The sequence below is a fragment of the Labeo rohita genome, chromosome 5, assembly GCF_022985175.1.
Source record: "Labeo rohita strain BAU-BD-2019 chromosome 5, IGBB_LRoh.1.0, whole genome shotgun sequence".
Taxonomy (NCBI): Eukaryota; Metazoa; Chordata; class Actinopteri; order Cypriniformes; family Cyprinidae; genus Labeo; species Labeo rohita.
The window spans coordinates 16,037,302-16,053,698 of record NC_066873.1 but is presented as its reverse complement, the minus strand read 5'-3'; the positions used below and the strand labels follow the sequence as shown (position 1 = coordinate 16,053,698).

The 16,397-nt window shown below is 35.2% G+C and overlaps 1 protein-coding gene across 7 annotated transcripts in view; it reads right to left on the bottom strand.

The window, feature by feature from the left end:
* mctp1a (multiple C2 domains, transmembrane 1a) overlaps positions 1–16,397 on the bottom strand; it is a 209,647-nt gene that overhangs the window by 99,535 nt on the left and 93,715 nt on the right. For all 7 annotated transcript variants that reach the window (XM_051110080.1, XM_051110082.1, XM_051110079.1 and 4 more), the window contains exons 3-5: positions 3,435–3,577; positions 2,795–2,874; positions 2,550–2,661 (exon numbers count right to left, since the gene is read on the bottom strand). In XM_051110080.1, coding sequence (XP_050966037.1) covers positions 2,550–2,661; positions 2,795–2,874; positions 3,435–3,577 — 335 coding nt within the window. The remainder of the gene's footprint in view (positions 1–2,549; positions 2,662–2,794; positions 2,875–3,434; positions 3,578–16,397) is intronic.

The following is a 16,397-nucleotide window of genomic DNA, read 5'->3' as shown; positions in this document are numbered from 1 at the left end:
TTTAGACTGTTATCACTTGGCAGGGATCATGTAGAGCCCTTTGAAGCTGCATTGAAACTGCAATCTGGACCTTGAAACCATTGGCCACCACTTAAGTCCACTATATGGATAAAATTCTGGATATAAACCTTAAATTCTTTTCGACTGAAGAAAGAAAGATATGAACATCTTGGATGTCATGGAAGTGAACTAATCCTTTAAATTCAATGTTTTAATCGACTGACAGCCCTAAAATATATATAAAGACAGTGTAGTATATGGTACTGTATGCATCAAGTAGTATGCTAGCTTTCCACTCCATACTTGGCCATTAGAGTGTAATCAGGCATATTAAATATCAGTAGATGGTGGGCTTGAATTAATTAACTATGTCAAATTGACCCAGAGCTGAAGTTACTATTATAAAGTTTCTCATGATTTAGTTTTATGTAAAACACCATTATTTCCCAACTTACGTGTCCTTGTTTAAACATGCTGAGCAATAATTAATCTTTCATCCCAAGAATTAATTACTGTATGCAGAAATGTGACGTATGACTGCGTGACGCTTAAAATAAAGTGAGGGTGCATTTGCTAGGACACTAGCTGGCTAATGGATAACTGGACTCATTTTCCTCTCATTGAAATTCTGCCTGCCAGTGCTGAGCATATTCTCTAGACAATAGATTTCTCTCTGATGTATGCAAAAGAAATCCTTTCCAGGTCAGACCCTGGCTCATCCAACCCAGAGAACGTCTTCTGTACTGCAGTAAGATGGGTGACACAATATATGAAACCATATAAAAACTCTGCTAAAAAGTTTGGGTTGGGAAAAAAAAATATGATAATAAATGGGTCTCACCAATGCTGATTTTGATTAAATGAAAAATACACTAAAAACAGTAATAGTGTCAAATATTATTAGAATTTTACGGAGCCCCTAAAGGGACATGGTGGTGAAAAAAAATTGGGGTGGGAGGAAAAATATTTTAATTTTTTTTTTGCATTCTCTTGCAAAACTGTTGTATTCCCTCGAGAAACTTTGTTTTCCTTTGCAAAACCTTTGCGTTCTCTAACAAAACCAGTTGAGTTCAGAAAGACACTTCCTGTTTAATTTAGTTTTCTGTCGGGGGGGAAACATGGGAAAAGTCGAACACTCTATTCATATTCTGGTTTTGTCTGCTTTCCTGTGTGTAATATACTATATTCGTAAACTACCAGATTTGTTTTTATATATATATATATATATTACCATCTTCGTCCATTAGCCTACCTTAAGTGATTTCTATAACAGTTTTCTATGGGGGGGGGGGGGCTTAACATGCATTAGTGTGTTGCGTTCATGGCTATCTGCTTTATTAATAGTAATGTTATTAATAAGGTTATTAATATTACAATTGTTATTAGTATTAATATTTATAAATACTGAATTTGGGCCTCCAATGTCACTGATTTAGTACATTAATGCCCCATTCACATGGGGCGTCAGCGTTAGCGCTTCTCATTTACTTTGAATGGAGTGACATCAAGTGTTGCCGAACTGAATTATGGGTCCGATGCGTCACGTCACTGGTGTTGCTCGAGACAGAAGTTAAAAAATGTTTAACTTTTCAAGCGCCAATGCAGGCGTCAGCCAATCAGATCGCCTTATGCAAATATACTAGTGCAGATGCTAGCCAATCCCGTTCAGCGCAGACGCTGGCCAATCAGCGCAAAGCTTCAGACATGCCCTCCGTGAACCGTTAACACTGACGCCCCGTGTGAAGCGTTTTAGAATGTCCCGAAACCATGCCTTGAACTATAAGCACTGACTGTGTTTCTTTATACTTAAGTCCAAGTTCAAAATAATACTCCATTGTGAACGTACGGAGCTGTATTAACCACCAACTTACAAACTGTAAACTCTACCGGGTTTGTGAGAGAACACAAATATCTTTGTGGGTGAATGCAAAAGTTTTGTGTGGGAAAGCAAATATCTGTGCAAGAGAATGCAAAAGTTTTGCAAGGGAACACAGATATATTTGCAAGATCATGTTCCTTTAGGGGCTCCGTAGAATTGAATGTGCTCTTGCTGGAGAAAAAAAAAACATAATTCCTTAAAAAACAAAAATAAGGACCCCAACTTGAAACTTTTAGTGTGAATCAAAGAAAGCACTAGATTTTCTGTTTTTAGTTTTCACTTTTAAAATATAAAAAAAATAATAATAATACTAAAAAATGGAAACAGAGCGCTCACGCCTTGACCAAAACATTTCTATGACTTTACCATGATAGGCTCTGTAAGTGTTGGGTAAGTGTAAATGTTCTTGATACTGTAGAGCTGAGGCACATAATTATATTTGCTAAAGAAATGTACAGTTCATCAAGTTTTTATACATTTTTATGACGTTTCCAGAATTAGAAACCACAATTGTAAAAATTCCCTAATATTTTTAGGGAAAGTGTAAAACAATCAGAATCTTCAGGCATATCCGATCCAGCAACGTCACACAACACACCTCCAGTTTATTTTCTCAGCTCAAACACATCAGCTCGAAAAACACAGAAACATAATAAAACCAAGAACTCACTGCTTCCCTGAAGTCTCCCTCTTTTGGAATAAGTGTGACTGCCAGTTCCAGTGAACCCAGGTCATGATTGGGATAGTGGGGATCTTTGAGGTTAAGGGTCACATCCAAAGTCCTAAAAGGGAGAGAGAACCTGCAGTATGAACAACCAAAATCCTGCCACGATCAAGCATTGTGCTCCACATTTCTCACAACAGCATTTATGTGTTTGCACATATATATGTGTGTGTCACAAAACATCAGAGGACCTTTGGTGTTCCAGGGACTCTAAATAGAGATATGCAGAGCCCATAAAGTCATCCTGCAGCCCAAAGTCATAGTCAAAGACCTGCAAATAAAAACACCCAGCAGTAAGGCACACAATAAAGAACAGAAGCAGGAGTTACTGCACTGTAAAAAATAAAAAACACAATTTGTTGAGTCAGCTTAAAATAATTTGTTACCCTGCTGCCTTAAAATTTTAAGTTCAGTCAACTCAAATAAGTTTAGTCAACTTGAAATGTTAAGTTGTACTAAGTAACAACTTAGATATTTGTGTTTGCTAAACTTAACAGATGGGTAAGTAACCCAGCTGCCTTAAAATTTTAAGTTGATTCAACTCAAATATCTAAGTTGTCACTTAGTATAATTTAACATTTAAAGTTGAATAAACTTTTTTTGAGTTGAATAAACTTAAAATTTTAAGGCAGCCAGGTTACAAATTATTTTAAGTTGACTCAACAAATTGTTTTTTACAGTGTGTGACTGTAAAGCCAGCATACAGTAAATTGACAATTTCATTAGCTGCACTGAATTAAAACCTAAATAATCACAATGACTAAGCAGCCAATAAAATGTCAATTTAATGACAGGAAAAAAGCACTCTGAATTTTATGTTTAATCATTTACCTTCACATAGAGCGGCTCTCTCAAACTCTCCACCAACAGACTGACTTTCTCATCCCATACTGGGTTCAGGTTTTTGTGGATTGTTTTGCTGCGGAAAACCTCTTTCCCTGCGATCTTAAACTTCACATATGGGTCACTGGTCCCTGTGAATACAACAAAAAGTGCACATAGTGTTACAGATCAGCTTAATCTTTAAAATTACTGCAAAAGAAAATGAAAAAAAAATGAAGTGGAATTTGCATCTTTACTCTATTCCAAATTCTACACATTCCTTCAAGGCTGCATGATATATTAAACCCATTTAAAATCATAATAAAGCATAACACTATTGTGAATTCACAAATGGTACGATTCGATTAAATAAATATATGTGATGCAGGTTTAATATATGAGCTTTTATTATGTACGTGTGTGTCAGAGCGGCTCCGTTCACAGTAAATGCTGCTACACAAACTGTTATCATTCTGTCAATGGGAAAAAGCCATTACATGTGTGAAGCGTCTCAAACTCCATCTCTGCATATTGTTGTGAGTTTGGGTTTATTATAACCTTCGTCTGGGAACGCAACGTGTGCCATTTCATCGGATTTGTAAGGTAAATAATTTATAAACCTAGGCAAACCCAGGAGTATACATCAATATCTTTGCTAAATGTTCATCACGATTTCAAAATAAATGTTTAAACCTTCACTCTGAGTTTACACGCTTTGATGTCCACATTTTCTAGAAATTGCAGTGGCTGTAGCATAGCATTTCTGTCATAAAGTATTGGTCGAATATTAAAGATTGAGTGGACATTTAAATTAAATGTTTAGTCATTAATTAAATGGTTAGTCAGTAATCAGTTGAATAATCGACCGATTACTCGATTACCAAAATAATTGTTAGTAACAGCCCTACTTGAAAATCCTACATCATCTAGCAATAAAACAGTCTCAAACTGAGATGATGCAAAAAAAGGGTTTTTTTTTTTACAGCAAAAAACGCATACTGTTGCTCATATGCACATATTCATTCGTTATCTAAGCCTCTTTCTCTTGCTATAGGGCTTTTTCTTTCTCATGGAGTAGCTGTCCATGGTGTGTATAAATGGGTCTGAAAGAGCAGAGGCAAAGAGACTTGGGTCATGTGACCTTAACTGTCAGCCCTTATTGGCTCAAGCACTAAAGTGAGAGTGGATGAGTGTGCTGTGTGAAGCCAAGGGCAGTCTGAATACAGTGAGTGCAACCACAAACAAACAAATACACTAATGAGTAATAATCAACATGGCAGAGCCTAATTACATACCCTGAAAAAATAACAAGACTCAACAGAAAGAACAACTGTAACACTGAATGTGTGAATATCAATATTCAACTTTTTTAAAACATCAAAACATTATTTATACAATTATTACTGCAGGTTAAAGGCATTCATGTCCTGTATTAAACAGTATGTGTAAATGCATCTAAACGCTACTTCAGATGCAGATTCTGTGCCACCTCTGCACTGCAAACACGAATTTTGTTGATACTGATTTCATTTTAATTGGTACAACAGCCCAATAGTGTCTTACTTTGAATCTATTGATTAAATTTAAGAATTTAACACAAAAGATTATGCTTAAGTTAGAAAAAAATGACCGTATAAAAGTAAAAATGCCCATAAAATGTAAAAATCAATTTAAACTTACTGAAAAGTTAATTCATGTTACTTCTGAAAAGTAACCACCACACAGAATATGAAAAATATCAAAAGCTTTGTGAGTCCACAGCAGTCCTAAACCTGGCAATGTACCAGCACAATAACATGCTCTGCAAAATATCATTAAATTATTGTTATCAACAAAATTCCAGATACTATGGAGATATCATTTTTTTGTCATTATCACACACCTCTACTTTGCAGTACAATATAATACAGTTTCCAAAAGAGAGCACTAGATGTCACTGTGTGCTCAGTGGAGAATCTGCCCATGTCACCTGACCTGCTCTATCTGCAGTGGATCAGGAACTATTACATTCTCCTGAGACATGAAGAAGCATAGCATAGTATCTACCAAACTACCACACTTGCCATGCAGATCTGATAAACTGAGAAAGGTATTTGGTTTAATATAAAAGTGTGGCATCATTCTTTACAAATAAATGAGCAGGAGAAGCAACATTGAATATTTATAAGCTTTTCAAATGAATAAATAAGCATTTGTATTGAATACAAACTGAAATATTGAAAAACGTCACAACACTGTATGATAATCAAACTCAATAAAATATTTAGATGCAGATGATGCTGTAATCATTATAAATAACATTCTGTGCACAAAATGCAACAAATAAATGAACTATTAAACAGTGGTGTGCCAAACCACAGTAAACACGTCCTGAATGGAGTCACTCTTGTAAGTGATCCCTAAGATTTCATTACGTTGACAAAGATAAACACCAGTGCCATGGGAAATGTCAATATTTTGACTAAATGAAGTGTTGTATTTACCGGAAATCAACCACATAATGTTTAAATTCAGCTCACGTTCTGCTCTGCAGAAACCTGAGTATCCCTGTGCAGAGATGCATGATCTGGCGTCAGCAATAAAAAAAAGAGTGAATATGATGCTACATTAGTATTTGACACCTTTGTGTGAGAAAAAGATCAAATTCAAGTTTACATAGTTCAGAAATCTCATGCATATTCAAATTTGATATATTAGAATGTACTGTACTGTATTCAAACAAGAATGAGATCTAAAGCAGATGAGATTATTTATGTATAATGACTTAAATATATCTGTGTTCCTCACATAAAGGTACTGACATATGACACATCAAGTCAGATATGAAAGTATTATGGTGCGTTTTGTCATTTTTGGAAGCCCATGGTCACTGTTCACTTTTATTGCATAGTAATAATACTTTTACGTTCCACAGATGAAAGAAAATCACAGAGGTTTGGAACAACGTGAGTAAACGATGACAGAATTTTGGGTGAACTGTCCCTTTAAAGCCTTTCGCAGTATTTGTCTAGGTCTCTACATGCGCACACTCATCTCCAGACTGGAGCACATGATACAAGTGAGAAAAGTGTTGGTGTAGGCATGTTAGCAGTGTCAAATGACAGCTCCATATATGATCGCTTCAGTTACATCGGCTCGCCGAAAGGGAATCCCCATTCAACACCTCTGCAGTGTGTTACTCTCAGTGCCCATCATAATCTATCACTCTCTGAGGAAAGCCACTGTAATGTCATTAGATCAGTGCTGAGACATTTAGTATGGTAATCAAACATTCAAACATTTAAGTACAAAAACATGAAAACAAAACTTCAGTTAAACAAGCTTCTCGATGCAAATCTCCACAGGCAGTACATCTAATAACTCATTTGCATTCAAATTCACTTGTCTTTATATACCACTGAAATCCATCCCTTCATTCAGGAGATGCAGCGATATCAACACAGGATGTTATTTTCCTATTCACCCACCCTTAAAGCCAATCCTAATGTTCGTTCAACCACTGAGTCATTCATCTGAATAATACAATGAACTGCATTCAAATTCTAGAGGAGCCAGTGACTCTAGATAATGGCTTCGGTTAAGCAATCTGTTTGCCTCTGGATGTTGATCCCCAGCTGTGAGTTTTGTTGGTGCACCATGGGAGATTGCTGAAAGAAGACATTTTATTTTCATGTCTTTACTTTAGGATAAAGGGAAAAAGCAAAAAAGACCTGATGTGAATATCAAACATGGCATGTACGTCATTCGTACCGCATAAACAGAAGCATAACAACTTAAACCACAAATGAAGTTTGAACTACTTTGAATACATCTTTGTTAATTTCAAATGATATCAACATAGTAATTTAAAATCAGAATGTCTTAGAATTTTGTCTCCTTTTTTCTTAACTGATGATTTCCAATGTGGTCTCCAACTTTTTAAGTAGAAATGTAATGTGATGCACAGAATACTGCAGAACAAAAATATTAATAATAAAGAAAGAAGGGGCAGATTTTTTTTTTGTTTTCTTTTTTTTTTTTTTTTTTTTTTTGCAGCACTGAACAATATATCTAAAAATTTTGACTGTCTGTGGTTGAAAAAAAGCTTGGGGGGAAAGTGCTGACACATAAATTGTGGGTCTGATGTATGCCTCATCTCTGCCCTTGACAGCCATCTACAGCACAGCGTTCAGCATTATAGGAACTGAAAGACGTTTAACTGTAAACGGTAAAATCTGTGCTCAGAAATGATTTCTCATCAGCCACAATGAACGACAGAATGGGGGAAATTTCAGAGTACTGTACATTCCCCATCACATTAATCAAACTGCCGTTCACAACACTTGAGTGAGCAGGAAGTAGAGGCGCTCTGAGAGATCTGTTCACAGAAGGATCAATAGATGCTTTGAATGAGTGAGGTACTGCATGTGACTGCAGGGTCACAGTGTGCTGACCGGTGAGCGATTCCTCCTCTGCCCTCAGATCAATACGTACATTACACACCTGCACATTTGCTCTCAAACTGCTTTTTTTTATGTGTCTATAAAAGTTGTGCCACTGTCAATGAGGCTTGAGAGTTTGACATCGGAGACTACTATCTTGGCCAGAAACCAAGGAACAGTAGTAATGCATAATTTTACTGTTTGCTAATGAGGATGACCTGAGTTCAAAACCAGCTAATGTATTTTCTTGACCCCAACCCTGCTTTAAAATACATCTAAACCACCCTAAGGGTTTAAAGGAGACCTATTATGCCCCTTTCACAATATGTAATATAAGTCTCAGGTGTCCCCAGAATGTGTCTGTGAAGTTTCAGGTCAAAATATATGTCACAGATCATTACATCAATTTAAAAATGCCCATTTTGAGTGAAAGCAGAAACACGCTGTTCTCTTTTAAGTCTTATTGTGCTTAAACTGTCAAATACACACAAGCTTATGTTAAAAAACAAATGAGTTACAAAAATAGTCGGATATGTCTGTGAAGGTAAACAGGTGGGAAAGAAATCTCATGTTTATATTAGATCAATGTGGCAGCAGCAGCGTAATATATAGTAAATAAATCAATAAATCCACTGCTCTCTTGTCTCCTCTGAGGCTGGGACTCTAAATAGTGTTTTGTGCTCATCTGTGCAGCCAACGACAGAACAGTTAGCATGCTTTGCTCAAACTTTCACCATGGCTTTAAAACTGGTACACCATTGTGGCTTGCGAAAACGAAATGGCGGCGCTGTGGGTGGAAACGTGCAAATTAAGGGGCAAATTAGCTATTATAATATTATAATAAGATCTCCTTTCTACATAATGGCGGAGAGCGATATCTGAGCTACTAGTTTTTCACAAGCTTGCAGAGAAAGGCTTACTAAAACAACGTTACTAGGTTGTCCTTTCTCACGTTTTCTGGGTTGGTAGATAAACCGGGGACCTGATTATAGCAATTAAACATAGAAACAGTCCAATTTTATAAAATGTCTCCTTTAAGCCTTTGTTTAAAGCTGTATTTCCCTGCTAGGATTCTCTCGGTTGCTTCCTCCACTGTCTTTTCAACAAAAATGGAACAACCCAAATATATTTTATTTTTAAAATCCATTTTTATTCTCATAAAATATGCTTTTAGTGGCTTCATTTAGTGTTTTTGGTAGAGATTTGGTTCAACTAAGTTATATTATCATAAATATATAAACAAGCTATTACATAATAAATATATAAATTATTAGTGATGAGGTGGTTTTGGGGCCCTGGAGAAGTTTTGACATTCCCTGACATTTGTGCTTTTTTGAGTATCTTAAAAACATATTAATGGCTAAAGTCTGATTACTCTGTAATCAGCACAAACTGGGCTACAATAATATGTAAGCAACATAAATGTACATGTTTGTAACTTTGAGGAAACAAAGTTTATGTGTGGTCACTGAAATAAGGCCATGAAACACATACAGAACATTTATTCACAAGACTGTTGAGAACTCGATGTGGTAGCCTAGAGTTTTTTCAGTGGTGTGAAAATCATCCGGTTCACTCGTTCACAGCAAACAATACATTGATTTAACTTTTGTAAAGACATGTTTTGTGTTAGAAAGGCCGTATGTGAAAGATTTTTGTTACAATGCCAACGTGATGAGAGTAAAGCAGATGACTAAATGTACTGTAACTCAGAGAACTGCACAGACCATGTAAGTAAATGTTCCTATTGTTGTTGTCATTAATTGTCTACAAAATACATAAGATGTTACATAATGTGTTGTGACTGCTGTTTACAATATGACTATCTTTCAATCTCAGTGGGCCACTTAAGCATTCAAATCAGCTGAATTTGCTCTTAGCAAAGAAACTGATTACCATTATTGTATCCGTAAAGCACTGACTATACAAACGTGGCCTGAATGTGTAAACATGCTATACCTGACTAGTACAATAATGTAATTAATTTGAGTCAAATGTTTAATCTCAGAGCCTTATTTTATTTAATTTATTTTTTTATTTATTATTAGTTTGGCAAGCATGTGGTAAGTGTTTGACTAAATTCACACACTTCATGGTGTTGGCAGAGACTGTGTGTGTTCAATCATCAAACTCTGCCTTGCTTGTGCAGCCGTCTAACAGTCAAACTGCAGGGTGTAAGTGGAATTGCCTTTGCCAGCGATGATGAAACAAACTGACAAACTGGCACTGAGGCCTGGCTGGCAGCCATTTCAACTGAGCTGTACTTTTATACAGTAGACCAGAAGACAAATGTCACATCCATTTTAGAGGCTAATAAACTGGCCGTTTTAAGAACAGCACAGTTGTCATAAAAGTACAGTAGCTATCACGCACCACTATACAGAGAAAGGAGGATCTTACTATGCATCTATTTCTTTGCATTAATGGCCACATAACTTAAGCCATGCAGCCACCAAGGGGCAGTGTGATGTTAATAAATGTATTCTCTCTTCACTATCTTATTCTGTTTTAGCACAAATCTTATATGATAACCTGGGGAGTATTTCAGAAAGCAGGTTATATGACATACCCGGGTATATTTATGGAAAAGAAAATGAATAAACTCGACCTTTAGTTCCAAAAACAGGTAATTTTCAGGGCAGCCATATTAACTGCTTCTCTGAACAACATGCTCCAGAGAATTAACATAAAGCAATACTTTTTTATTACATTTTTAGTCTGTTTACTCATTCTGCATTACAAACTTTTATTTATTTATTGCAACAGGATGATTTCTATATAATACAGTTGAGGTCAAAAGTTTACATACACCTTGTAGAATCTGCAAAATGTTAATTCTTTTATCAAAATAAGAGGGATCATGCAAAATGCATGTTATTTTTTATTTAGTACTGACCTAAATAAGATATTTCACATAAAAGATGTTTACATATAGTCCACAAGAAAAAATAATAGTTGAATTTATAAAAATAATCCAGTTAAACTGCTTGCTTTTCTTCTGAAAAATCCTTCAGGTCCCACAAATTCTTTGTTTTGTTTTTTTTGCATTTTTGTGTATTTGAACCCTTTCCAGCAATGACTTTTATGATTTTGAGATCCATCTTTCCACACTGAGGACAACTGAGGGACTCACATGCAACTATTACAGAAGGTTCAAACACTCACTGATGCTTCAGAAGGAAAAACCATACATTAAGAGTCGGGGCTAAAAACTTTTTGAATTTAAAGATCAGGGTAAATTTAACTTATTTAGTCTTGTGGGAAACATGTAACTATCTTCTGTAGCTTCTGAAGGTTAGTATGAAACGAAAACAAAAATGATATTTAGATAAAATAAGAAAAATGTACACATCCTCATTCAAAAGTTTTCATTCCCCAGCTTAATGCATCATTTTTCCTTCTGAAGCATCAGTGAACATTTGAACCTTCTGTATTAGTTATGTATGAGTCCCTCAGTTGTCCTCAGTGTGAAAATCTCAATCTCAAAATCATACAGTCATTGTTGGAAAGGATTCAAATAAATTTTTAGGACCTGAAGGATTTTTCTGAAGAACAGCAAGTAGTTTAAACATGCATTTGGTATGATCCCTCTTATTTTGGTAAAATAATTAACATTTTGCAGATTCTTCAAGGTGTATGTAAAGTTTTGACCTCAACTGTTGCACAGACTGTTTTTTATTTATATATATTAGTGCACAACCGCCAATGGTAATGACGCCCATGGCTTTTTAAACATAGTACCATAGTAAAAGCATGTGTTGTTGGACTTGTGTATTCTGTAAGCACCGTAAAGTAGCACACCAAGTCCGTGGTACAGTATATGAATGATTTTATGGCGTCATCTACACTGTGACTACCCATTAGCAGTACTATTTAAAAGTAAAGTTAAAGAAGAAGTTCTTTTAGAAATTGATCTTTTTCTTCAGGCTAACTGAGTTTTCTTGTGTTACTGATGATGAGTTAAAGTAGTAATTTGAGGTGGGGATATAATATTCTGCAGTAATTTCCTCTCATGAGCTCAGAGACCAAGCACTGATGAAATCTTGATGGAAGTCATTTGATTGCCCACAGAATCCATCTTGTTCATTAGGATCCACAGACGCAATAGTTCATGTAAAATTTAAAGCACGACATGAATGTTGGTCTGAAGTCTCTCAGTGTCAAAACAGACTCACATTTCTACTGTGTCCCCCAACATCAGTGTGTGCCCACATCCTCTTTGTAATTGTTAAAAGCGCCCACCAACAGTCTGAAAGCTCTGATGTATCAACAAATTATAAGTGGGCAATTTTGACACAGGTCACACCTCAACATATTCCACCAAACAACAACCCATGACTCAGAGTGACACCACAGAATGGATGATCAATGACTACCTAAAGCAATCACACCTTAGAAACCACATAGTAACAGAAACAATTAACAGGAAAATACAACGTTTTTCTCAGAATTAAAAAAAGAAAGAAAGAAAGAAAGAAAGAAAGAAAGAAAAGAAAGGAAAAGAAAAAAGTTTAATTCTATAGTTTTACTCATTAAATGAATAATTTGGAGTAATTTAGCATTACATCACTTGCTCACCAATGGATCCTCTGTAGTTAATGGGTGCCGTCAGAGTAATTTAACTAATTTAATCAATGTCTGTAATAATGCTTCCTCCTGTACTTTCACATCAAACTCCACTGGCATATTTGTTTTTGATTTATTTTGCTTGTAAACAATGATTGTTTTGTGTACATTTCAGATGACACAACTTTTTCACTGGAGAAAGCAAAATTATGCATACAGGACTCATGTTTTAGCTGGAAGCAACAGCTCCAACACTGTAAAAAACAATTTGTTGAGTCAACTTAAAATAATTTGTAACCTGGCTGCCTTAAAATTTTAAGTTCAGTCAACTCAAAACAAGTTTATTCAGCTTGAAATGTTAAATTATACTAAGTGACAACTTAGATATTTGAGTTGATTCAACTTAAAATGTTTAGGCAGCTGGGTTACTTACCCGTCTGTTAAGTTTAGCAAACACAAATATCTAAGTTGTTACTTAGTACAACTTAACATTTCAAGTTGAATAAACTTATTTTAGTTGACTGAACTTAACATTTTAAAGCAGCAGGGTAACAAATTATTTTAAGCTGACTCAACAAATTAAGCTGACTCAAATAGTGTTTTTTATTTTTTACAGTGAAGTTAAAAACATCTTGATGGTTTGTGTATTACAAAAATGCAGTCGTGTGGATTACTTGTAAATTATTGTGATGTTTTTATCAACTGTTTGGACTCTCATTCTGATGGCACCCATTCACTGCTACAAAAAAACCCTACCAAAATAAACACCTGTGGACGCCTTTAGGACAAGATGGGGTGAGACAAAATTCATTTTCTTCCTGTATGCAAAACAATCACATGCTGTATTATCTAATTAGAAACAGGCCTCTTTGTTGCATATTCATAATTACCCTCCCAAAAATCACAACGGGCCAAGAGAGTTTAAAAAAAAAGGTCATTGAATAATGCACACAGATTCATAATTAAGCTAAATTATTCAATCCGATTTCCCAGAGCTCTGACTGATCACTGTCATTGGCAGGAAATTTGGAAATTGCACTCAGGCACTGAGACAGCTCCATCTCCTTCAGCAGACCTACTTAACACCGGCCCTCTGGGGCCCTGTGATGGCACAGACTTTCAGCCCTGTCACTCACTACACCCATTCTGTACACATTAGCCACTTTAAGTGATACCCTCCTGGAAAAAAAGGAGTCTGATAAAAGAAACAAAGTGAGCAACATGATGGCTACTATCTCAGCATGATGGCGAAGTCTTATGTGAATGTAAATATTATTTACAGGTGCAGTAAAAGCAGTTTTATTTTACACCTGATCACCTTTTTAAAGGATTAGTTCACAGTCGAAAAGAAATTAAGGTTTGTGAGTAAAACATTTCAGTATTTTTTTCCATATAGTGGACAGGATTCGTGACAGTAGGCCGACGTACCAACACAGTGTTTACAAAGTAAGCGTGCAAAGAAAGTCAGACAGTAGGTAAAACAACAATGTTGGACGATTTTGAAGGAGGGGAAAATGTTTTTTCCCCCTATTCTATCTTTCTGATGAAGAACTAACCACACATGACCTTTCCAACATTGCAGAGCTAGTGCAAGTTGAGCATTTGTGGTTTTAAAGTATATTCCTTATTTTTTTTTTTTTTTTTTTTTAGAAAATGACTAAGACCATTATACCTCTGTTGGGATTGTGTAGAGCTGTAATTTGACCTTTAACCCATTGATCCCCACTGAAGTCCACTATATGGAGAAAAATCCTGGAATGTTTTCCTCAAAAATCTTAATTTCCTTTTGTTCTTGGATCTTGGATGACATGGGGGTAAGTAAATTATCAGGAAATTTTAATTTAGGAGTGAACTAATCCTGTAAGGCCAACTTAATAAGATCGCATGACTAGTCAGATGGCATTTTGGCAACCTCCCTATTATCTAAACCTTTTTATTATATGTGACAGAATGAGCTAATCATGACTCATGTTGAACAGTACATTTTGACCATAGTGCATAGTGTGATGCTACAAGTTTCAATTTCTTAACATCGCTAATGCATTAGGTATTATGAACTAACAATGAACACTTTTACGCCTTTTTGTACATTTATTAATTTAGTAGGTGTTAGCAGGATTCTTAATAAATGTTGTAAATGTATTGGTAAAAGTAATGGAACATTTTAACATTCACACAAAATATAAACAAAGTTTGTATGTGTGTTTTTAATCATATTTGATACATCAGGCTTTTATGGTGTAACATCAAGCAAGAAAATACAGAGCTCATACTCGAGGAGGAAAAAATATCTCTAAATATTTTATTCAGAAGCCCAAACTGAGCAAAAACATTGAATGTGGTGCATTTGCTAATATTTATATGGCCTAAATATAAGACGAAACTCTTTTCATCAGTGAGATTTTTATAGCATTATAGCAAACTACTTACAAAAAATGCACATAAATATCAGTTTTCATATCTCCCAGTAATACAGGGTTTCAAAACAAAAAGGAGATGATATTTAAATACTTAGTTCTATGATCAAAGCTCTGTAGATTTTATTGTGTGAGAAAAAACACATAACGCAATTCAGTATAATGATGATTGAGATATAAACAATAAACATTAAATAAATAAACCTGTGCTGCTTTAGTCCAGTAAATGTAAAATATTAGTAGTAATATAACAGTTATTCTTACTTATAAAACGGATAGTTACGGTCCCTCATTCTGATTGACAATGGTTAAATAATGAATAATGTTTTTATTAATATCATTACACTTTGTTTGCTTTGTTTTATTTTGTGAATCCTTACTGCGTATATGGAATAAACGTTTTATAAAAGCAATAAGCCCAGTGAAGCCACGGTTTACAGTAAATTTACAATAGCTAAGTGCTAAGCTAACAACGTCCCTTAGCTGTTATAAATTCACAGTAAACCATGGCTTCTTGGGGCTTACTGCTTTAATATACCACAACCTAAAGGTGGACATTTTTAGAATTATACTAAAAGGTAATAACTAAATAAACAAATTAACTGTCAATCAAATGATAGGATGCATGTAGTAGATTGTGTACAACAGTTGTTTTTTTTGTTTGTTTGTTTTTTCAGCAAATATTGTTAAATTAGAGGCCTTAGAAATTAGTTTATCAAATATTATAGAGTTGGATTATAGGGTTATATTCTGAACATATTCAGTCATGCTGAGTAATTTGATCTATAAAAGATTTAGTTGTCAAACTCCTGCCTCTGTGTAGGTTACTATTTTTCTTTTTTATAGCAACAGGAGCTGAACTCTAGTCAAGCCTTTTATTACAAACCAATATGCTGAGCCCCAAAATGAGAGACACATAAGAGATTTGAAGTATAGAACTCTTGTGTCATATCTAATAAATGTAATAAAAAAGTTTGAGGTTTTATCTGAGATACATCTTTTTCCATTTTCTTTCTCTAAAATATGAGACGGTCCACAGGTCAGGGTGAGATTGGCTGTCAGGCATCTGGATATTTAAGACTGAAGTGCTGAAGAAAAGAAGCCTTTCAATAGCACACAGAAACAGAAGAGGGATGTGGTCAATTCCCCACACATATGCGGCACACTCCATTGCCCAGCATGCCCCACGACAGCAATGGATTGATGACTGCAGCAGTTTTTACTGTTATTCAGTCTGGTGATCCCCTGCTCAAGTGTGTATGTGTGTGAGTGTGTGAGCGCAGCTATAGCACAGCATGCAGCAAATATACTTGAATAGAACAACAGGCTAGATATGTAAATATATACTACAATTATTATACAATAGTTTTAGATAGTCTCATGCTCACTGGGCTGCATTTACTAATATTATTACAGTTTATGTTAGCTATTGTATTAGAACTTAAATATCTCAATTAGAATTTAATATCTAACTTGATTAACTGCCGAGATTCATTTTTAGTTGAGCGATGGAGTCAGGATCCTGGACCATTGAGATGACCACACACAGAAAAAGTGTAATTCACTCA